Below are 24,788 nucleotides of genomic sequence, written 5' to 3'. Positions count from 1 at the left end.
AAAATTTTTGAGATTTGAAAATATTTTCCTGTCTCCAATTGAGATAAAAAGTCAAAATATTGAAAATTTTCCTGATCCAAATATCCCCCCAAATTTTGGTTAGGGTCAATCAAAACTGACCAGAAATATTTGGTTTGTTTTGATTTCAACCATTTTTCTATTTGTGCCCTACTAAGCTTAAAATTCAAAATGAAAAGTCATTTCAAACTAACAATTTTGTACCTTTTAAAAAAAAAAATGAGTTGAGAAACTTTCCCATGGAAAGTTTCTGTTTTGATGAATCAGCATTTTTGCTGCAAAACATTTCATTGAAAAATTCCCAGCCAACTCTGTTAGTAGTAATATTGTTGTACATTTTAGTATAGTGCATTTTGTATTTCAAAAGCAAATGGGAATTCTTATATGTAGTGTGCATAACCACTTTAACAATGTATTATGCTATACTTAGTTGCAATTGAGAAGATTCATAATCCTTGTGTCTTTGATATTTACCTTATTCACAAAAATGAGAGCCATCTTTTCTGGTTTCCATTCTGTTGCTTATTTACCAGTTCCTTATAAACTTCTGACCTTAGAAACCTAGGGAAAGAGTCCTTGGCCATGAGACTATAGATCAGTCTCTGAGCATCATCAAAACATTTCAGGGTTGGTTCTGAGATATTCTGTGAAATGTGGTCTCTGGTAGCGAAGTCAATATTAATCTGTGGAAGTAAGGTGTCATAAAATTAGTTTAAATTTTACTGGAGAATTGAAGTTTGTATTCGTGAGTGGTGCAAATACTATTTGAATTTTTTCTCAGAATATGCTCTCTGATGCAAACTAGCATGTAGTTAGTGCCTTTATTTTCTAGTCTATTGAATATTAGTTTATTTTGGCTCCCTGGGCTTAAAGAGATCCTATCACTACAGAAAGAAGTTAAAAATGCTTTTGATTATCTAAGTGTAGATCAAGGCAAGAAATTCTAGCTCTTTATAATACCAAAAGGAAAGCATTTGCATTTCCTTTCAGAGACCTGCCCTTTGCAAAAAATGTTCTATAACACACACAACTCAATCAACCAAGATACCTTAATTCTCCAGCCATTCTAGGGCTATCTGAATGTTAACTATTAACTAAAGGGAGTTCTGTTCTCCCCATGAATCACAGATGTGTAACTTATTAATCATAAAGGAAGTAATAAGAGTCTTTTGAGGTGAAAATAGACTCCCTACTTGTTCTTTAATTGGCTAATTATTAACAATAATAATAAAACTGTGGTCCATGAGAGCAGGATGAACACACAGGATTGCCTCTGGGAAGGGTGTAATGCAGTGTTCAGCAACATTTACAACTGTGTACCTGGACCAAGATACAAATGGTCTGCTCAGAGTTGTGTAGTGTATGAGGGGGTGCTCATTCTGTGTGGGCACATAGACCAAGTCACTGTCTAGTCCATAGTTAATGCACCATTACACCCACAGAAATGTAAAATTAGACCAATAAAATGGATTGATTTTATTATCTGCTGAATGCTTGATAGGCCAGGGACCAAACTGTAGTTGAACTACACACAATAGCTGAATAATTTATCTGCTTCTGAATCTGGATTGATAAACTGTTTTTCTGTTTATGAAAGCATGCATTTTATCACAATTTGGTGCATTCCTTGGATTTATCAGTGTGAAGATTTATTGATACTTTTATCATCAGGCAGGTATTTTTCTCCAAATATTTATGAAACTATTATTTCTAATTTTCCATTACAGAAATAGAACTTTTATTTTTAAAACAGTTAACTGTTGGTGACTTACACTCCTCCAGCACTCAGAATGGGTCACTGTCACCTGACAGCCACTGGAGAGAATAGACCAGCAATATTACTTGACCAGAACCCGCATCCCCAAATAATCATCTCTCCTGTCACAGAGATGGGCCACAGGGCTTGGGAGTCAGAAGAGTGCCAGGGTCTCTGTCCAGTAGGGGAAGTGCATTGGGCTCTGTGTTCTGGGACTTCTGTCTGGGTGGTATCACCTAGCTAGGGCTGTGTTGAAATCATGGAGGCCAAAACTCATAGGATGCAGTGGGCAGGGAGTGGGGACGAAGTGTGCCTGGTGTCATGTACTCCTTGTAAACAGTACAATACCATCTAACATTCTATTACATCTCCCCTTTAAGTTTTTTATATTTCTACCATTTTACATAATCATGTTATCTTTAGAGTTCAGTAGATCAGTCTGTTAAGTATCTCTGAATCATACTGGTTTTCTAATTATAAAACTCAAACATATTTCAACATTGTCCCCGGCTGTCCATTAGTTTCAATAACTGGCTATGTTCCGTGTCTGCCATCTGTAGAATTTGCTTGTTCTGATTATTTTTTAATGAGGAACAAACTGTAGATGTTGAGAGTTTCTGTTGAACTCTCCACTGTCTGTCTCAATCATATATGGTTTAGGTAATTAATTCTTTTTCTTTGTGACAGCTGGAATTGTCTATCCTTTTTCTCCATCCACTTTGACACAAACACGGATGCCAGGTTCTAGATCTGGTAGTTCTGAGAGACATCTGTTATGAAATTTGTTTGGAAGCTCTTTTTTGTCTTTTTATCTGATTTGGCTTCTCTCTTTCTGTCCGGCTACTTTGGAGATAGACTCTCTTCCAAAGTTGGAACAGTAGTTCTGAGTTGTCTTTCCACCAGGAGTTGTGCTGGACTATATCCAATAGCTGCTGTTGGTGTTGATCTACAGCTCAGAAGAGCGAGGAATGGATCTTCCTGTTTCAGGATTTTCTTGGCTGTCTGTACAGCTGTCTCAGCATCTCCATTCACTTGTAGGTTGCTAGTAATACAATCAAAATCATATTTCATTCAGAATTATTTGAATTCTGCTGTATGAATTGCTGTCCGTTGTCCATCACTAGTTGTTCTGGAATACTGAAATGAGCAAAAGTGCACTTCAGTTTCTCAATAACACTGTGATATGTTATGTCTTTTCAATACATTATTTTTATATACTTGGAAAAATAGTCCACTACAACCAGGTAATGATGTCCTCTGAAATCACACAAATCTGCAGCTAGTCTCTTCCAGGTCTGTCTGTGGTAGAGGAGGGTTTATTAAAGCTTCTTTATGTTGTTTTGGTCTATTAGTTCTGCAACTTTCACATGTAGACACTTTATTCTTTGTCTTTGCTGATGCCCGGCCACCACACTGCCTGGTTGACCTGTTCATGGTATTTAGTTAATCCTTGATGTTGTTCATGGATGAGGTTTAGAATTTCACCTCTCATTTTGTTTGGAACTACAGTGTAATCACCTTTAATCATTAGTCCATCTGGCTCACTTAATTGTCCATGTACTGCAAACTAGGCTCCTCTCACTTCCTTCATGCTGTTTAAGGCCAGCTGGCCCAAGTAGCTAATGTAACTTAGAACGTCTTGAAGCTGCATGTCTGCCAAGATTGTTTTTTTGTACCTGGTGTAGTCTCTTTTCTGATACTGAGACTCTCTTATCCATAGCATCCATGTGTGCCCTTACATCATCTTCAAGATCACAGGTGATGCTGGGCTCTGGAACTGTGTGTCTGCTACTACCTGATTTTTGCCAGGAACACAAGTAGCAATTGGGTTAAATCACATTAACGTTATTGATAGATGCTGGCATCACAGTGGTGCTTGATCCCAGTCTTTTCCATTGATGGGAGTTACAAGTGGCTTATAGTCTGTTATCAGTGTAAAAGAATCCAGTCCATACAGCTATTTGTAAAAATTCTCACATATCCTAGGCTTGCCAGACACTCCTTTTCAATCTGTGCATATAGTTTTTCTGCTTCTATGAGTGTGTGAGAGCAAAATGCAACTGGCTTCCATTCAGATCCATGTTGTTGCAATGATACACCACCTGCCCCATAGCTGCTTGCATCTGGACTGACCATTGTGGGTTTGGTCACATCACAGTACTTGAGTACTGGAGCTGTTGAGGTAATTTCTTTTACCTTTCTGAAGGCAATTTCTTGATTTGACCCCCATAGCAAAGATGTGGATTTTAAAGGTTCATTCGGTGGTTTTGTCACTATAGAAAGGTCATGTAGGTATCGACCAAAATAATTTACCATCCTCAGTATACGTCTCAGTTCAGGTACATTTGTTGGTGCATTCAATTCTCAAATAGCTTTTACTTTCTCAGAGCTACGACTGATTCCATCTTGGTTCATTGTCTGTCCTAAAAACTCAATTTGAGATATTTGGAAAATGATTTTTTCTTTGTTTAGCTTCAGTCCAGACTGACTGATTAGGCTTAGAACTTTACTAAGGGTTTTGTTGTGTTCTTCCATCAAAGGACCCATATATTAAAATATCATCCATGAAAACTACAACTTCATTTGTGTTTCTTAACAGTTCTGCCATCTTTCTTTGGAAAATTTCAGGTGCACTGGTAATCCCAAAAGCTAATCTTCAAAAGCAAAATCTCCCAAAGGGTATGATGAATGTAGCCAGTTTAGAACTCTTTGGCTAAAGGAAGTAGCCAGACTCTGTTTGAGGCATCCAGTTTGGAGAATACTGTGGCTCCTTTGCTTTGGGGAGGAAGTCATCCATTGTGGGAGGATCTGTTTTTCTCTCACAGCTGTTTAATTAAATCTTTAAGATCCATACAGATTTGTATTTTTCCATTTTTCTTTATAAACAGGATTACTGGAGCACATGGTGTTCGTTCAGATTTTCTCAATAATGCCTATCTGCTCCATTCTCTTTAATCTAGTTTCTACGTTATGAAACAATGGGATATGAATCCTGCAAGGTCTATGCACATTATATGGTTCAGCATTGTCTTTTAAGGTTATTTGTACTGGATCTCCTTTTAAAAGCCCAATATCTCCAAATATTTTGAGTTCTCACACATTTTTCACTAGGCCTGCCATGATGTGTCTGGTTAGATTGTTGATCTTTGATCCTTTGATCATGTACATTCTGAATGCAAAACTTTTGTCTTCGTAAATTGTTTCTGTGGTAAACTGGCACATACAGTTCAGATTAGCTCCGGAGCTAGTCAAGGAGATATCAGGTAATTTCAGCTCTGGGAGAGATTATAGGTGATTGTAAGTCCCTTTTGAGAGGATGGTTACATCTAATACTTAGTCATTTAAAAGTTAATAACCTTTCCATGAATATTCAGTTTCACTTTCCAGGCAGGCTATGTGTCACCACATGTGATAGATCCCAGAAACAATGGCTCTTGATTGTCTGAAATATTAGTCAACTCCCTGACTGCCTTGGTATGGCAAACAGCTGCAAAATGTCCATATTTTGTGCATTTATTACATATTTCATGTTTAGCATGACATGCATCTTAAGCTATGAATTTTTCCAAATCCTCTGCATTTAGTCTGAAATTCTTGGTAGCCTGGGACTCCCTCATAGCCTCAGGGCTTCTGTATTAATGATTTTTAGCTCTCATGGTGTGTCTGTTTATAGCTTCTAAGCTAGTTTCAGGTTTTTCAAGTTGCTCCTGCCTCTTCTTCTGCTGTTTGACTAGTTCAGACTGTTTTGCTAAGGGGGTAGCAGTTTGTAGATTTAAATCTGTCTTTAATTGTAGTTCCTGTGAAATGCTTTTATCTCTAGGTTCAATGATTAGTCTGTCTCTGATGTTTTCATGTTTTGCAGTCCCAAAATCAGAGTTTTCAGCCAAAGTATGCAGAACTCTTATAAAAGAGTCAACATTTTCTCCTGGTTCTTGAATTCTCTGATGAAAACATGCTCTTTCATAAGCCACATTTCTCTGAGGTGTAAAGTATGAAATCAAAAACATACAGAAGCCTTTCATAATAATCTTTGTGACAATCTTCAGTAAAGGCAAAAGATTTAAAGATATGCTTTGACTGCTTCCCCATAGCATAAATTAAAGAAGATACCTGAATATCTCCAGTTTCCGGTGGAGTTTTGTAGCAGTTCAAAATATTTCAAAGTACTGCTTCCAGTCTGTCCATTCTAAAGTTCCTTGAAAACGGAATTTCTCAGGGGCACTGAGAAGTGGCTTGTTGATTAGATTGATCCCGCAATATTTGTTGCTTTGTTCTTTCTGTTTGCAACCTTGTTGCTAATTTTCTTCTATTTGTACTCTCCTCTGGCACCAGTTAGACTACCTTTACTTCTGACATAATGTCATGTGCTTCTTGTACTGAGTAGGCTGCAGGGCTGCTACTAGAATGTCAGACTCTTGCACCAGATATGGACTGGGTACAGAGTTTCCTTCTTAGAGAGCCACACCAGAGATGTGTTCACTAAAAGATACTCTGTTGCACTGCTAGGAAGGATGGCTGTTGTGAGCTTAATGAAAGTATGTTACACATGACACCTCCTAGTGAACAATATAATACAGTTTAGCATTCTGTTACATCTGGCACTCAAGGGGGGCAGCAAGCAGGGGCTGCTCAGTGAGGGTAGGTGCCCTGTATTCATGGGAGGCAGCAGGCAGGTGGTTGGGGAATGTCTGGAGGAGAACAGTGTGCGAGGTTCTCAGGAGAGGCAGTTGGCAGGGACTGTGGGGTGCCCGGAGCAGGAAGGGAGCATAAGGTGGTGGGGTGCCTGGGGATAGTGGGTGAGAGGAGAGAAGTGCCTCAAAGGGGAGGAGGGTATCTGGTACTCACAAGGGGCAGCAACCAGAGGAGAGAGGGTGTTGAAGGGGTGCTCAGTACTCACAGGGGGCACCAAGGAAGAGGTGCCTGTTACTCACCACAGTTTAGCAGTTAAGGAAGCCTTCTGTTCCTTGTGGACCTGTTGCTGCAAAGGTCAGGTCAGGTGGTCTTTGCTGCCAGGACCCAGCTCTCTGCTAATTTTGCTTACTAACTTCAGAGCAGCGCAACCAACCAGAATATCCGTCTTTGCAACGGCACACCATGCCATCTGGCAGGGACTCTGCATGGAGGGACCAATCCACCATGTCTCCTTCCTGATTGAGGAGTTGGGTCCAGGGACTTCTAGCATGTCCGAAATTTGGGTGAAAATTAGTAAAAGTCAAATAATTTTTTTTAAACTCAGGAATTTTTCGGGAAAAATGGGTAAAAACTGAAAATGAAGGACCTTATATATAATGTAGTCTTAAAGGACATTTTAATGTTTTGTTTTGCTTTTAAAAAAAGTAAAGTCTGAGTGTTACTTTATCTCATGCAGAAGAAAGGACATGTCATAAAATAATTTTTAAAAAGGGGGATTCATGAGCAGATAAGTACTAAATTAGAGGCCCTGTCATTTAGTTACTCCTACTTGGCGCTACTAGCATTTTATTATAATAATATCCTTTTTGCTATCATCTGCAGTTTCAGCTAGATAATTTCACTCATGGTTTTCATGCTCCAAATTCAGAGGTATTGAGTCCCTGCAACTCTCATTGACTTCAGCAAGACAAAAATTATAGGATTTGGCCTATCATTTTTGTAATATTGTTTGTAATAATAATAATATAAAAGAGCTTTGATCAGTCATAAGACATCAGGACATTCAAAACACTGTCACTATCAAAAGCAGAAGGATCAGTGCAAAGGCCACGGAGGGAGCACACATCATAAGGTAATTAATTCACATATTTCTTCATTCACACAAAACATTTTCTTTCGTGATCAAATTGAACATTGTGGAAGGAATATTTCAAAGGGACTGTTTCAATATTCATAACATCAAAAATCTCTGTTAAAGGAAATGAACAAATAGTAGCCAGTAGCGCACTTTAATTTACTTTGTGGAAGGAATGTAGTTTATCGTACCATAAAAAGCATATTGTCAATGAAAAGCAAAGAAAAGTAAATGCACAGCCACTATTGCCAACCCCAACCTTTCAAAAATCATGAGATTGGCTAAATAATCATGAGATGCTAATGTAAACTAAGACATTTGTGAGGGTTTTTATGTGCCTTATGGGTTTTTGAAGCTTTAGGGGGATGCCACCTGCTCCCAAAGTGTGTGAGAGCTTTTAAGGGTCAAAATTCAGCCTCAGATATACATGCAAAAATGTTTCCTTCCCCTGATTACTCAGAGAGGGCTCTTCTTGCCCTCCTCCACCCCTAACGTGAGGGAGCTGCCATCTAATCTCTCTACTACCCCATCACTATCACTCCACCTTCTTCAGCCTCCCTTTACCCTTCATTAGAATTGCAGAGGAAGTCTGCTTCTCCCCCACCCCACCTGCCAGTGTCCTGCTCCTCCCACATTCTGCACATGAACCTTTTATAGGGTCTCTGATGCTCCTCACAGTCCATTTCCTAACTCTCTTGTCTAGGGTGGGAGCCATTTTGCCTGTGGGAGGTGGCAGCCACATTTATTACAGGCAGCCTCACTTCAGCAAGCAGATAGACTGTAGGGAAATTGCCATCATACTCTTTTCAACCCCCTTGAGAGTAATGGGACAGTTATTCCGAGTAAGGGAAAAATCACGAGTTAACATGATGAAAGGCTACCCTCATATGAGAGGTAAAAAAAGCCCCAAAATTGCTAGAGTCATGATAAAATTGAGTTTGCAATAATGCGTACTTCTCCATGCATCAAAATGAGAGTGCATGCATTAAGAGGTAGCACTGAACCCAAATCCTGTGTAATGTTTACCTGAAGTGTATATTCAGACACTAGATGTCTCTGTGTGCTTTTAAGAGTTCTAAGAAGGGTGTATTCTCTCGTAAATGAGAAAAGCAAAGCTGGAACTCAAGCTGTTTGGAAGCCTGTTTGGTTGTCTGTAGTTGTAGTTACTTGTCTTTCATAAATGCATCCTGTTGTAGACACACTGTGATCTTGAATATCATTACATTCTGGATCTGAGCTTTGCAGCTTGAGGACTATCCCTGGAAACTATCTGAGGAAAGTAAAAATGACTGTTTTACCTCCCTTGGAGCATCAGCCTGGATAAATTCTGAATAAATCTTTTGGGCTTTTGAGGCAATTTTAGCAGAAGACTTAGTTTTCTTGAAGTCCTCACAGGCCATCCAGAAGTCAATGTTCTCCTCACTGAACTCGGACTTCAGGAATGTTCTAAAGGCAGCCAAGCCATCTGCAGAAATAGAAAAATAAATTAGAAGACCTATATAATCTATGGTTTCAGAGGAACAGCCGTGTTAGTCTGTATTCGCAAAAAGAAAAGGAGGACTTGTGGCACCTTAGAGACTAACCAATTTATTTGAGCATGAGCTTTCGTGAGCTACAGCTCACTTCATCAGATGTTTACCGTGGAAACTGCAGCAGACTTTATATAATCTTTTCTTTATATAATCTATGTAGCAGTCCAGAGGGTAAATCATGTTAGGGTCCAAAAATTGAATCCTTCTGTCCTTATTCAGTCTACAAACCCCTGGGACAAATTCAGCCTTTTGTTAGACTCAAACAAAACTGCTTCCATTTCAGTGTAATTGTACGAGTATAACAGAAAGCTGATTTTGGAACTTCGAATTTAATGGGAATCTTGTCTGAGAAAGGACCACAGGATTTAGCTATATCAACATAACCAAATGTCAACATTTGGGGATTGATCACTCAGACAAACTCTCATTGAAGAAAGATAGTTGGTTTCTGTTTGCTTCCCCCTTCAAAATTCAAAGTAATCAATGAGAGTTTTTTCCAACTCAGAACTGCAGAATTTGACATGTGAAAAGTAATTTTAATGGGAAGATATTTACTTGTATTAGAAAGATGGACTAATTCATGAAAAATCTTAACTTTCCACTATTTACAGTATTACCTGTAGTTCATATGAAAATTATACACCATCAGAAAAGGTTTTGAGATTTAAGCAGTATATTGGGACCTGGGAGATGCCCATTCAGTTCCTGGCTCCACCACAGAATTCCAGTGTGGCCTTGTGAACTCGCTTAATCTCTCTTTGCCTCAGTTCCCCATTAGTAGACCGGGGATATCCAGGAAATCCAGTTAATCTTCTCTATTTAGATGATAAGAACTCCAGGGTTTGGAGTCTCTCTTTCTGTGTGTTTCTCAAGTGCCAACTGTAGTGGAGTTTTAATCTTGGTTGGGACCTGTAGGTACTACAAGGTAATACAGATAAGAAGTAATAATCCTGTATTCCATATCTTGTCATTTGAAAAGAATTTTCTCCCATTCAGGAAATCCATTTCAGACTGATCCTGAGACAGTCTGTGGAAACTGAAAACTTATTTGGGGAGAGTGAAACTGTAATTTTATTTAAAGTCCATGTAAATGAAAAGGGAATATTTAAGAATGCAATTTAAATTCAAGTTTTAAGACTTTATGCCTTTCAGTTGAAAACTCCATCTGGCAACTGTACTTTAAACGCAGAGAATTTCATTATGTTCTTGAAAGCTGTACAGGATTTGTATTGAAATTGACACCGAGATGGGAATGATGATGGGAATTTTGTCTGTCAGTAGTTTCCTTGTTACAGAACTCTAGACTGATCCTGCTCCCACTGAGGTCAATGTGACTTTTACAATTAACTTCAGTGAGAGCAAAATAAAACCTTCTGCTAGGTCACAACTAGTGGAAGAGCCAAGATGGTACAAAAAGGGCAGCTCTTTGGGGCAAGCGCTGTCTTTTATTCTGTATAGATAGCACATAGCACCTCTCGTTATCTGGACTAAATCAGGTCCTGGGCCACGGCAGAGGATGGCCAGAAACAATGACTGATAAGTTAGGAGTGGTGTATGATCTGAATTGCAGAGACCAATTGGAAAGCTGCTGCTTGACACAGCATGTACCACTTGAGACAGGCATTCATTAAATCCTGAGGAACTAAGGCCAAAAACCACAAACAAACCAAAAAAAAAACCTCTTCCACTGGCCATACAAAGAAGCCACCAAACAAAGGAGCCCCATGAAAAACCACACAACCCAGGAACAACGTAGGCCAATGTAAGGGTGAAATGTTGCAGGAATGACAGCACAACCCCTATAGTTAACTGTTTCCAGGCTATCCTCTTGCTTTTAGTCACTGATAACTTCCCTAAATTTTCACCTTTTGGCTGAATGTTTTGTTTTTGTTCTATCTCTGCATGAAGATGAACTGGGGAGTAGGGGGCGGGCAGGATGGTTGGAAGGGAGGTTTGAGTAAAATCAGTTCAACTGCAATGGAGGATGGGCAAGGAGAGTGGAAAACATCCCCAAGTAAGAGTTGGCCAAATTCTGCCCTCCATTCTGCCCGTGCAACACCATTGAAATAATCTTAATAGGTCCAGATTCTTCAGTGAGGTTCTAATTTGTGTATTTTTTTAAAATGTAGCTAGTAATTTTTAAAACTAACCGTAGGTGTCATATTTAGATCAAACTGCCATTTAATTATAACATCTCTGGGCTGGAATCTGCTCCGACTGAAGTTGGTGCCAAAGCTCTCCATGACCTCCGATAAACAGTCAGTAGATATGTTTTTACAGTACTTCTTACCTTTATTTTCCAGTAGTGTATCCACAGTCTCAGACCATGCCATTGTTTCCTTAGGGGTTGACCTGTGGAAACAACATCTACCCTTGAAAATAGCATTGTGATCTTTTGCCTATGCAGTCTATGTTAGTTTTTCTGTTGCTTGGAACATGTCATCATCACCTCATTAACGAAGCAAGATGAGTAACTTACAGCATTGCACCATATATCAAACAGTAAAAGGTTAAAAGAAAGCCTGACTTTTTTTAGTGTACAGATAACCATAGAGTACTGCAAAGTAGAATGTAATTTGACACTGGCAACTTGATTATTAATCTAGGAGACAGTAGTAATAATGTTTGCAATTGGCTGAACTATAATAAAGGTGCAGGAGATATATTAGTCACTGTTCTGTAGTGGAGTGCTGGATTTCTTCTCAACTTTGAATGGATTAACCATTAATTTATATGACACTTTTTGCTTGCAATAACTAAAATTATCTAAAAGGTTATCACACTAGCAATGGTGTGATAAATGGACTATTTCTCAGTTTCTTACTAGTATAAATATCTGGATCCGTTCACAGTTTTGCTTCTTAACAAGGTTTTGATTAAGTATTTGTTAAAGCTGTAATAATCTGTCTTTTTTGTTTCCCACTGGCGTTGGAGGCTCCCCCTCTCCCATTTCTAAGAAAGCACAAGAATACAATTACTTAATAAAATTTCAATTCTGGGCTGATGTATCTAAATCTAGGAACCTGTCAGGGCAGAATAAGATCTTTTCCAAACTAGTTAATAATAATTTTAAGTGCTCCTTCCTTCCTTCCGGACTTGGTGCATGTGGAATATGGTCTAAAACAGACTTGCTGAACACCTGAACTGTTATCCATTGTCCCTCCAATGAATAAAACCCATTATTATGTAAGTCTTACACCCTAGGGGGTATCTGATGCAGAGCGGTCAAGTGGTTGTTTGTTTATATGTTCTATTTATTAGGCTGGCTCCATTTTTTTTAAATGATCAGTTTCTGAAGATTTTACTGGACAGCAATATTTATAGCACAATCTGTCTAGTTAGATAATTTTAAGCCACCTATCACTATATTTTAGGATTTCATCAAGATGTGCCTTACATATTGATATACAGAGTGGAATGACTGTGCCACTCACATGTATGGCCAAGTCTACACTGAGGCCATGTCTACACTAGAAAAAAAAGGTTTATTGTTAACTAAAATGTTATAATCTTAGCATAGACAAGGCAAATTGTATATTTAACACTTTAGGGTTTTCTTCAATCAGCTAAAATATTAAAACTACAATTTGCCTTGTCTAAAATAGCATTTTCCCCCCTCATGAAGACCACGCTGTGTGCAGTGAAGATGAGGATATGTGTAAATTAGGCTTGATCTACACTGAAAATTTACATCGACATAGCTACATCTCTCAGAGGTGTGAAAATATACACGTCTGAGAGACATAGCTATGCTGACCCGATCCCCTTGCTAGACAGCACTAGGTAAACAGAAGAATTCTTCCATCAACCTAGCTATTGCCTCTCGGAGAAGTGGATTAACTACAGCAATGGGAGAACCCCTCCTGTCACTGTAGTGAGTGTCTACAGTGAAGCCCTACAGCAGTGCCTCTGTAGCATTTTAAGTGTAGACATAGCCTCAGAATATTTTTCTATTAGTTAATTGATTGCAAATGGCAAATGTTTGTGACCTGCCCAAGGGATCAGCCTAGGTAAATGACAACAAACAAAGAGTTGGGGAGTGTCAGTAAGAGCCTTTTCAAATGTGAATTGTTCTGAGTTAATAAATTCAAGATAAAAATCTTAGTGAACTGAAGAAGTAGACAACTCCTCAGATAAAGAGAAACCACCAGCACACAGAATCACATTGGCATGAGGGAGAGTTTGGTTACATACACCAGAGAAAACTCTTACTAAAATTTCCATGACATTTGTAAAGGCTCAATTTTTAACGATCGTGAGAGAGGATCTAGGCCTCATACCCTAATTCATAGTTCATAACCAAAAATTAGTGGGAGAGGTGTGTTGTACTGAGCAAAATGCCAATCTGCCTATTTGAAAGGACAATGCAGAAACTGTCTGGGGCAGACGTGCAATCTGGTGTCTGAAGTATGTAAGCTAGTTTCTTAAGCCTTTCAAAAGCAATTATTTGACATTGTTAAAGGGTTTTGGTATTGTCAGTGGTTCCTAGAGAAAGCAGAGAGTCCAAACTCTCTTGTTTGTGTAGGTTACTGGTTTGCAAAGCCGAGGTAGCTGCTCTGGATCAAGGTGGTCTTGTTGGACCTACAAGCTGACCAAGATCTGGGGTTTAATAAACTGGCTGAGTGAGGTGGGGAGTCACTCACCTCCCTCTGGGCACAACAGCAGGATCTCACTGACAAAGAGATGTCAGAGCAGAAACTTGCTCTTTAGTCATATAAAATATTTCTTTTACCTCTTAGCTAAGCTGAGATGACCATATTTGGTTTAGCTTATCAGAAGGGTAAATCAAGATATGTTAAGCAAACAGCTTGTTTTAATTCCATTTTATCTCTTTTTTTGTAAAAATTATTTACAAATTTAGTTAATATTATTGGTCTTTGGGTAACTTCACTCTCATGTCCACAGGAGAAAAGAAAACCTCCTCACCTCTAAGAAAAGGTGCTGAAGGGTGATGAGTTTCTTGAACCTATACCCTTCTCTGGCTCAGTCTGGACAGAGGTGTTTTATCCCACTGATTTGTGTTGATTCTAGGCTACCGCTGGCAAACAGAAGGGGTATATCTTCAATGCACAGTTAACCTGCATGACTTCAAAGTTGCTAACTCTCTGAAAACCCCCATCTGATTCACTGCATGTCCCATTTGCCCACCTCCTTGGGCTGAGCAACCAGTCAGAGCTGCTATAGGAAGACCTCCTTTCTTTTTCCCCCCTCCCCTGGGCAACCCAAAGCCATTCTCACAGAGGGGAGGGTGAAGCAGGGAGCTAAAGAACCCAGTAGCTCTGGGTAGCTCTGCTATTTAATCCCCACTCCCTCCTGGGACCAATAAGGATGGCACAGCACCTCTGCTCCTCCCCCAACCCTGGGAAGGTTATACCTCCCAACCCTTCAAGTGGCTAAAGTGGGGATGGCTCCTGCCCCCAGGATGGAGGGAGGTCTGGGGAAGGAATTGCAGAGTGAGTCCACCCCACACTCATCCCGTGTTGACACCTGGAATGGGTGGAAGGGACCCTGCTGCAACTCCCTCAAGCCTGGGTGTGTGTGTGTGTGTGTGTGTGAGAAACCCCGGGAGGAGTGGGGGTAAATTGATGGGGGGAGGGGCCTGGGGGGAGGATTGTCTTGGAGGTTGGGGGCAGAAGTAATTGCTGTGCAGGGGATGGGCAGATGTGACAAGCTCATGCAGTAGGGGCCAAATTCACTGTACCCGGTATAGCTGGGGTAATGGGGAATACTATCTGTCACACATACACAGGGTATGGGCTGGGAGGAGGGGAGGTGTGTTAAAAATATTTTAAAAATCTAAACCATAATATAATCTTTAGAAAAAAATCTCAAGATTTTTTGGGCAACTGACTCAGGATTTTTGATCTCTTGAAGTTGGTAATACCGAGATTAGCACCCAGTTCTGAGCACCCAGGTTAGTGTAGGCTGCGTGTGAGTACCTCTATAGCAAACTCTCAGTGTTACTATATCCTCACTGTTTCTGCACTTGCCTGTGTGTGTCAGGGGACATATCTCACAGTTCTTTGTGCTGTGATACTCTCGTATTGTTTCCCAGTCAGTTATATCGGTTGTGGGAGACACAAAATGTCCTTCCAGAGAACTGTGGGACGGGGATTGTATGACTATCAGCACTTGAGTGATTTAGCCTATGTCCTTACTGCAAAGTGGGCAGTTTCCATCCTGAGGTATAGCCGGGGCTCAGGTTCTAGGTAAGCTAGCCTGGGCTTAAGCACCTCCAAACCCTGGTCAGAGGTTCTTCTGTGTAGATGGTAAGGAAGTTTGGGCTAAACCTGGTAGGAACCTGGGTTAACTATGCAGTGAAGACTTACCCTAGGTGGGAAATCAAAAGACCAAGGAGGAGATGTGAGTTGGAGGAGATTATTGGTAACAATGTCTTCATCCAAAAGACTCCCACAGAGTAAATTGGGTAAGGAAATCACTCATTTTATTCAGAACAATGAAGGGTCTAAATTGACCCTGCTAGGTTCCAAATATGCAAGTCCAGTTATTTCCTATCTCATGCTTAGACCACGAAGCTATGGCCCCTAATGAGGACAGGTGCTCAGTCCAGCTAAAATTAGACTTGGTGATTGTTGTCTCACCAAAGCACTGCCGGCCTTCTGTGTCTATCAGGTATGGAGGCTATTCATAATTCTTAATGGGGAGGAATCTCTTTCCTCTGCAGGTGCATAACACCCAATCAAGAATTCTATGCTGCTTCTTTCTGAGGAGTAGAAATGCGAGGGCAGATTCTTTCAGGGTTGATTGGACATTTTATAGTAACCTTTAATGTGAAGTTTATGATGCTCTTGACTGACTGACAAATCTGTTCTGAAATCGTCTAAGGAACATTCTTTATGTCAGTCGTTGATCCTAGCAGGGACTTATGCTCCTATCATGATGCTCCTATATATACTATAGATATTGACTTAAAAAGATGTGTTTCCAGAGACTAAACAGCTGGTAATGGCTAAAACTGGTCAAACTCTTCATTCTGAATAGTATATTGAGGGGCTTTTTAAAATTTTTTACTCAGTCATGATTACTATAAATATATATGATATTCTTAAATATTCCCTGAGATCTAGGTTCTCACAGCTAGTACTGAGCTGCACAGGGGAGTTTGTGAGTTCTAATCCACACAGAGTTATGAAAGTATATTACAGACAATAATAGTATTCATTAATTGCATACTTATCAAGATGCAACATGGGAGCATTAATATGTTATAATGTAAGTGCCATTGTTTTCAGAGGAGTTTCTATAAGGTTAGTGCATTGATGCTATAAAATCGCAAGCATTATATTGAAGTAGCTGTCAATTTACTTGCATCATAACTGCAAAATAATACACACAAAATTAATAAAATTGCATATGTATAAACGGAATCTAAATATAGTCAATATATATTAAAACGCAAATCAAAACCATAAAATATATTATATGAAATTGTGACATTGTCAATTGTCTGACAATCTGTGAGCCTGTCACCTCTCTGCTCCTGCTCACCAACTCTCTCCCTTTGGCAGAGTTATGCCAGCAGAGAAATTGGATCAGTAAATGTAACAACTTTAATCAAATATATAACAAATACCTGGGAAGTTCAGTGAATATATAACTGCTTTCAAATCTCATGGGGAAGCAGAATGACAGACCGGGGAAAATCAGAAAGAATGGCCCTAATCCTGCATGCTTTCCTCCTGAGAGTAGTGTTGTTTGCTTCACTCAGAGTGATCTTACTGACTTCAGTTGGATTACTCTCATGAGTATCGTGAGCAGAATTTGCCCCAAGGACCAAAATCAGCATATTAATTATAAATGAGGAAGGAAATAAAAACTGTCCAGGCTAATCAGATGTCAGCTGTCCCATTCCATACATCTTCTCAGATAAAAATAGCCATAAACAACAACTCACTTCACTGGCATTTTTCATTCCACTGTCTGACTGTCACAGGTAATGCAGATTTTTTCTTTCTGACTGATCTTCAAGTTAAAGGTAATGTGACAGCAGGAACATTACAATTAGTATGCAAATAACCAAACAGCGGGTTGCAAATTGACATTCTGTTTTTACCACTTTCTTTCAAATTATTTCTGTTTCACAATCATGGCTTGTTTTTGATCATGGCCAGCCTAATTTAATCCCCCCAGTGCAAGAAATAGCTATTTAATTAAACATGGTTTAGATGGAAACATCTCTCAAACTTTCTTTATACTCTGAGCAACATCTTCACAGAGACATCATCTTGTGGGTCACTTCCTGGTCTTGAACCCGTGTTGTTATCAGCCTACCGATCATGAAGAGAAAGGTGGCAAGTTGTGCCTGTTTCTCTTGCTCCTCTTTCCTTTTCCTACTTCCTTCCTACCTACCAATAAACAAAACAAAAACAAAAAACAAACCCTATACTGCATGCAACTAACAAAGCTGTGCCAATTTTTTTCCAAATTCATTATAAGCCCTCCAAGACAGGATTGTTCCTTTTGTGTGTTTGTACAGCATCCTGAACAATGATGCCCTGGGCCTTTGCGTACTATAATAATATAAGTATTTAGTCCTACTACTGCTACTACTTCTGCTACTAGTAATGTGATCATGCAACATCCCAGTGGCAGCTACAGCAATGCATTCAGAGTACATCTCTTTTCGACATAAACTCTTAATGTATTTTCAATGGTGCTATAAGTGTATTTTCTTTCTGGGAAAACTAATTGCACTGTCTCCTTCTGCTTTTCGTGTTCTCTCTCCTTTCCCTCTGTTCTTTATCCCCGAGCTTCCCTGCATGTGCTTCATACTGCCTGATTCTCCTCCTTCTCCTGTACGTTCCTCTGTCCTCCTGCCAGTCTCTCTGTCCCCTACTCCTCTGAACATGTTGGTCTGCAGACTGGTTTCCTTCTCCTCTCATCTCCTCTCCTCATCTCTCCTGCTGTGTCGTCCCCTACTCATTCTGCCCAGCTGAATGCTCAGCGATTGGTTTTCTTGGGCATATGAGCTGTATGAATGAATTAATATTGTTTTGAGCAATTTTTAAGTAAGTGAGACCTGCACGAAGGACTGTCTTAAATAAGTAACTCCCTGCATTAGGGACCACTTCAAAGTACTATTATGCAGTTTCCAGTACAATTTTGGTTGACCTTTATTCAAAGACAGATTCTGCTAGGCAACCAATATTTGCTGGTATCCTGAAAAATCAATTCAGACAAGTTTTCTTGTATTGGCTTTTAAAGGGTAACTGTAGGATGGCCTTAAATAACTTACCCTGGGAGAGATTAGTTTAGTATTTTGAGACGTTTGATTCAGTATTCCCCTTAGAACTACTTAAATATTTTGAAAACCTTATTAGTTCTTAATGTCTGTTTATTAAAGAAAATTTAAGATCTCAAAATTTTAAAAATTACTTTAGCTAACTGAATTTGTATTAAGTACTTCAGCAATACTTAACAAGATCCTCAGCACAAAGAAACTAGATATTTTCATTGATAAGAAAATGTAGATTCTTCTCATTTTGATGGCAATGCAAGTTAAATGCAAATGTATCACACATACCAACAAAATCTTACCTTTAAAAATAATTATAAAATCTAAAAATTCAACATTGTCTAGAAATTCTTTGCAATTTTACCAGCCCAAGACCAAATAAATAGTGGCTTGTTAGTGAGCTTAAAGAGTATTCTGAAATATTTCATTTGTTTGAAAAAAGCAGCTTGGTTCCCACGGGCTATTGGTATAATAGAAAAAAAATCATTGCAATATGTCTTTGTGTAATTATACTGTAGCGGGGTGGTTACCCGCTCCGGCTCTGACAGGGCTGGGGCTGTGGTGAAAAGCCCAGGACCATTAAGGGAGCAGCCGCAGCTGTGGCCAGCTCAATCAGGCCCAGCTGGCCCCTATAAGAGTCTGTGAGCCAGGAGCACCATCACTCTCCCTCTGCCTGTAGAGGGAGAAGGGCCTGGCTGCAAGGTGCTGAGCAGGACACCTAGATTGGAGCAGGGCTGGGGAAGGGCCAGAGGAGCTGGGAGCTCCGGCCTGGAAAGCCTCAGGCTGCAGGCCTGACTACAGGCCAAATAGGTGTAGGGTTGCAGAGGGGCAGCCCATCGGTAGGTGGAGGCAGCAGGTCCAAAACCCCCTTGCCTGTGATGAGTGGCGTATACACTTCAGTCTGCTCCCGATATAAGGGGCTAAGTGGGGACTGGCAGTAGCCCAGACTAGGCAAGCTGGAGTTAGAGGGTGGGGAGACCCAGAACCTGAGAGGGTAGGGGTACTGCCAGGGGGGCAGCACCCCAGAGAAAGGGGCACTGGGTCCTGGGAGGGACACAGGGGCTGGAGGTAAGGCGGATCACCAGCCTGCAGAGGGCGCTCCGGTGGCTGGAGGAGCTAATTCCCAACGACTACCAGCAGGAGGCGTCGCAGGGGTGAGTCTGAACCTTTACATATATAAAGAAAATGAGAGTTAGACAGTAGTTAGGGAAAACACAAAAATATTTAGGAAAGTATTCAAATGATATGGATAAACAAGGATTTTCTTTTGCTTTCTAAGGCCTATATGTTTAGTTCAAAAATTAAGCTTACTTTTAATAAATTTTTTAAAATGCTGTAGTAAAAACAGACAAACACATAAGTATTTTGGAATCTCACCTTGAAGCTCTGTTCTTGGGTGTGAACAGCGCAGCGATAGCAACTCAGAAAGTTAGTATTAGTATATTCCAAAGCTTGTACAGGAGTTTCTCCATATCTTATTCCATTGTCACAAGCACAGTGATGTTTTCTTCAAGTACTTCTGGGAGACAAGGGGCCAAATTTTGATTACAGTTATCAGTATTGCCAATCCTAAACCTTTAAAAATCATGTGTTAGTTGTCAAAAGCATGATACCGGCTTAAATGATGTGATAGAAATGTGCATAGAGAATAAGGACATGGGCTGTGTCCAATCAGATTACCCTGATGGGCCGCATGCGGCCTGTGTGCCGCAGGTTGCCTACCACTGGTATAGTTTATTTCCATATGGGAAAGGGAATAAGCTATAGTGGTATAAGCACATTTATATTGGTATAACTGCATCCATACTGGGAGTTGTACTAGTATAACTATGTTGGGGGAAAAATCTCACTCCTAATTGACATAGTTGTACTGGTACTAAAACTGTACATAACAGGCCCAATATACTTGATGTGACTATTTCAGTTGTCATTGATACTTTGTTTCACAATCATCACACTTATGGCTTCCTTCCCCGAACATCCCCAAACATTTTTATTCCATTTACTGTTCATCTTGGGTTAGTAGCTCTTGTTTGTCAACATCCTGTGTCAATGCTACGCAAGTGCACTTTCCCTTTCAGAATACCTTCAGAGCAATTCCTGTGTTAGTTTAATGTTGTTTTTCATTGATTTGCTTTATTATACAATTTTCATGGATTTCTAGGACTTTAACAGTCTAAGGGCTTGCCTACATGGCCCCACATTGCAGAAAAAGGCATGTGAGTTGCAGCGCGCACATGCTAATGGGTTGCACTGTGACGGCCCTATGTAGACCCTGCTAGCGGAAAATAAAAGCGTACCTAGTTCACATTAATGTAGTCCTGTTCCATAGATGGGGTCAAGATGGGGAAATCACAGGGCAGTGCTTTAGCTTGTGCTGCAGCTCATCCCCCTATAGTCTGCACTGCGGGGCAATGTAGGCAAGCTCTAAGTTGCTCTCCATAAATGTTACTTGCATTCTGTGGAGACCAATATGCTTTAGTACTTTTAACTGGTTCTTTCTTTTTTACTTTGAATGATGGGAGATGTCTCTCATGGAAGCTGTTTAGCATTTTAAGTTAAACTGGCAGCACATCCACGTTTCTGCACAATGTGATAGGGTGAGATTTTTGTGCCAGCATAAATGTCCTGCTTCTTCCATACACAATATGTACATGATCAAATGGAGAGCTAGCTTTATATATGCATGACTTACAAAAGCCATTTATTGAGCACATTACAGGGGAGAACAGTTCCAGTGAACTGCAAGTAAATGTTGTCGCTTCATTTAGCACTAGGCCATTAATCCTAATGTTTGCTCACTGTGCATTTAGGTGCAGGCTGAGCTATATGGCAGTGTTTGAAATGCTAGTTCTCAAACCTAAGTTTGCAGAGGAAATAGAATGAGATTTCACAATGAGCAGGCCTTCTTCAGAGTGAGATACAAATGCACAGTCCTCCACACACACTAGCCCTCAAATTGTCTGATCTTTCTGAGGGGTGCTTGTCAGGAAACTGCTGGATTGTGTGTGCGCGTTGGGGGAGAGGAAAGGGAGGGTCTGTGTGATGATTTTCCTGTCTGATCTTGGAGCCGTCTGGGCTCTGGGACAGACTCCAACATAAATTAGAACAGCCTAAGGGCTGCTGTAAAATTCATTGGTTATTGTTACGGCAGTAGCATACAGTGACTCATTGGGATTCCATGACCATGTCTCCTTTTCCCTATCCATAAATCCTGTGCTGGTGGCCAGGATCGAGAAGTGGTGTAGGATCTACTATGTCAGCTCTATGCCACCGAAGTCTTCCCTTAAACACTGGCCAGTTAACCTAGACAGTCTTATCATATAGGTGAATCAAGATCTAGCCCTCTAGTAAGAGTTCTGTCTCCTTTTGTTTGTGCATTCAAACGTAATAATAGTCTGCATGGAGAGCACATAATAAGATAATTCTGTTGACACTAATGAAAATTTGAAATAGTGATGAGATGAGCACTCCTCTTTAACACTATTCAGATTGTCAAAAGAATTGGAGAATAATCCCTCTGTACAGTCTTCTCCAATCCTGCCATTATGCAGCTGCTGGATAATGGTGGCCATTTTATCCAGGCATCCAAATTTTCTCAGGACCCAAGACCTTCCCAATACAAGGCCAGCTGACTATGTCAAAAGCTTTCATCAGGTCAAACAGGCAATAGAAAGGTTTGTATTTTGTTCAATGTATTTTTTATGTAATTGTTGAGCAGAAACGTTCATACCAGAAGTGTAGCATTGTGATCAAAAAATCATTTCAACCCAGGTTCTGTCCTCATTTACATCCATGAAACTCAGCTGAAGTGGAGACTGATTTTGGCCCAGTGATTTCTGCTCACAGTGTAGAGCTGTTTCTTACTATCTCTTTGCTCAGTAATTACAGGAAATGTTAACAGAACATGATAGAGACCTTTACAGGAAATCTTACTGATCTTATACAAAACTTGGGGATGCCCCCTGTAAATTGTAAGTTACTGGAAAATAAATCAAAAGGCAAAGTGCATTATTACCCCCAACATTTTGAAAATAACATTTAATAAAATAAATAATCATCTGCAAAAATGTGTAAGTCCTTAATGATTGTTTAAATCATTTTTGAAAAATGACGTAAATGATCCACAATTAAACAAACAGCTGCAACATTACATAACAAAATTAATGACAATTGTTAATCTTTGAAAAAAATTAAAATGAATACAATAAACATGCTGAAGGTATTCTCAAAGAGACATTGACACAGGATGTTGCGAAACTAGAGCTACTATCCAGCTAAACAAAGATGAACAGTAAATGTAGGAGTAAAAGTGCTTGGGAGAAAAGGATCAGAGAGAAGAATTCTTCCCAATAGTTTCTGAGAAGGGAAGTGTTGCCCAGCAGGTGAATGACTACAGTCTGGAGTGTTTCATTATCTATTAGAATGACATTTTTGTTAGCGATAGGTTGATTTAATCTAAGTAGTAATCAGTTTAATGTGAACTGTTTTATAGGAGAAAAATGACACTGTCACTCGAGATTTCCTCCCTCTTTTCATCCCTTGCTCTTATGTGAAGGACAGGGACCCAAGTCTGGACCCTTAACAGGTATATCACAAAGTGTAGAGTTTGATATGGACTGTAATCTCTTTAGGGAGGGACAGTATTTTCCTTTTTGTTTATACAGACCCAATCACACTGGGGATACTGAGTAGATTATTACTATACTTACAGCATACACAGATAGTACCCTGGAAATTATTAAGGAAAAAAAAAAGTAAAATGAGCACAGTACCCCAGCTTCCCATAATGTTTTACTGTTGCAAAAGGGGTTTTCATTTTAAGCACATCATATCTCAGTCATTCTTCTGCAGAGTAACACTTCCTTTGTCAGAAAGGTATGTCAACACAAGGGACATTGTCAGCACATTTTCTCTATAATGATGATGTTAATGAAGAGACCCCAGCCGTGTAATTATTGTATTGGTATTTTCAAAAGTTCAGGGTTTCATTCATATAGTCTTAATAGGTAAGTTCATCCCTGGCAACATGGCTAACATAAGGCCTGGGTACCACTTAAATTCTCAACTAGTGTGTAAATGGGTAATGAAATGATGTATAGGCCTTGTACTGGGCCACTGCATGAGATGATTTTATACATATAGTGCATAACTAAATGATTATGATCTCTATTACATCTAAGCATTACTATTTTCCTTTACACTTATTTTTCTCTTTCTTTATACTAAGTATGCTGTGTTTCTTTCCTAAAGATACAATTGCTAAAAATATCACTAACAGAGCACCGGAGTGGGAAAAAGCAGTTGTACAATCCTTATTCACATTAAAGAATACTTCTGTAGGCAAACAACCTGTTAACTTTGAGTGGGACTAATCACACAGCTTGGGTTGCCATGCAGGACCTTGGAGTTTGAACCTTTATCAGATGTGTGTGTGTCTGAACTCTATTGAGTTCAGTGGGACTAACTGTGTGAATGAGTAAGTAAGCTCAATGTGACTGTCAGGGTTTCAGAATCATGTCACAATTAATGTTTTACTTATCTGATTCCTGTTTTACATTGTAAATAACTTCTCAGTACAGTAGCTTCAGCCCTACTCTGTAGGAAAAGGACAGAATTAATTTTGTGTAAAGGCAGAAATGTAGCTTTGGAATTGTAAGGGAAGAAATCTGAAAGGAAACCTAGCAGGCATCCTCTTTACAGGATCTTCAAACAGAGCACACAGTAGATTATGGACTGGAACAGAAGGCTGTTTGAAAGAAAAGTACACTTTGTAAAATTGCTTGTATTGATTTTAAAGCTTCCTTTTTATGTTAGCTGGCAGAAGTAGTAGCATCACAACAGCAGTGTTGTGAAGTGGCAGATATAAAACAAAATATGGCTAAGTAAAAAAATCATTGTGAGACTAAATCTAAAAGAACCTTTCTCTGAGAAGAGTTTGATTTTAAGTCTAAGTAGTCCATTCCCTGACATTACTGGCATATTTCTGACGTACAGTGCTCTATGGAAAATACATATTTCTATTTCTAGAAGGGGCAAAACAAATAAGAACAAAAGATCTGATATGTCATTTTGTAGTGCTTATTCTGTTTAATCTCCCCCCCCTTATCAATGGCACCCCATATGGCAGTAATTAACCAAGGGCTACAATGTCTAGTCCCAGAGGACCAAAAGCTTTCCTTCCTTTTTTATTTAAAGTACAAGGAACATGCTGACAGTGCTAATAGCTTTAGCTATTCCCAATTGGAGGGCTTACAAAATTTCATTTACTTTAAATCCTGGGTGACTCTAGTTCCAGGTTGAGGCTCTGGTGAGAGAGGGGGGAAATAACCCTTAACAGCATTTATGGGTACAGTTTCTGGCTAGGCACCTATAAATAGTCACAAATCTAATTTTCTCACAGAGTGAGAATGAGTTTTTCTTAATTTGTCAATTACTGCTGGAATAGCTCACTGTCTT

General features: G+C 39.6%; 1 protein-coding gene across 1 annotated transcript; it reads right to left on the bottom strand.

The window, feature by feature from the left end:
- Positions 1–497: 497 nt before the first annotated feature.
- On the bottom strand, positions 498–16,999 carry RGS21 (regulator of G protein signaling 21). The gene is made up of 4 exons (XM_073358215.1): positions 16,989–16,999; positions 11,364–11,440; positions 8,840–9,006; positions 498–701 (listed from the first exon to the last, which is right to left on the bottom strand). The coding sequence occupies exons 1-4, from the start codon at positions 16,997–16,999 to the stop codon at positions 498–500; spliced, it is 459 nt and encodes a 152-aa protein (XP_073214316.1).
- Positions 17,000–24,788: the final 7,789 nt, after the last annotated feature.

Source organism: Lepidochelys kempii, chromosome 8 (genome assembly GCF_965140285.1).
Source record: "Lepidochelys kempii isolate rLepKem1 chromosome 8, rLepKem1.hap1, whole genome shotgun sequence".
Classification (NCBI taxonomy): Eukaryota; Metazoa; Chordata; order Testudines; family Cheloniidae; genus Lepidochelys; species Lepidochelys kempii.
This window is presented reverse-complemented; position numbering and strand designations above follow the sequence as displayed.

Excerpts from the sequence above, each read along its gene's own strand:
- RGS21 (XM_073358215.1), bottom strand. Across the intron at positions 9,007-11,363 it reads TACACTACTGGAAAATAAAG|ATGGCTTGGCTGCCTTTAGA; the intron begins GTAAGAAGTACT and ends CTATTTCTGCAG. Across the intron at positions 702-8,839 it reads AGGCTGATGCTCCAAGGGAG|ATTAATATTGACTTCGCTAC; the intron begins GTAAAACAGTCA and ends TTACTTCCACAG.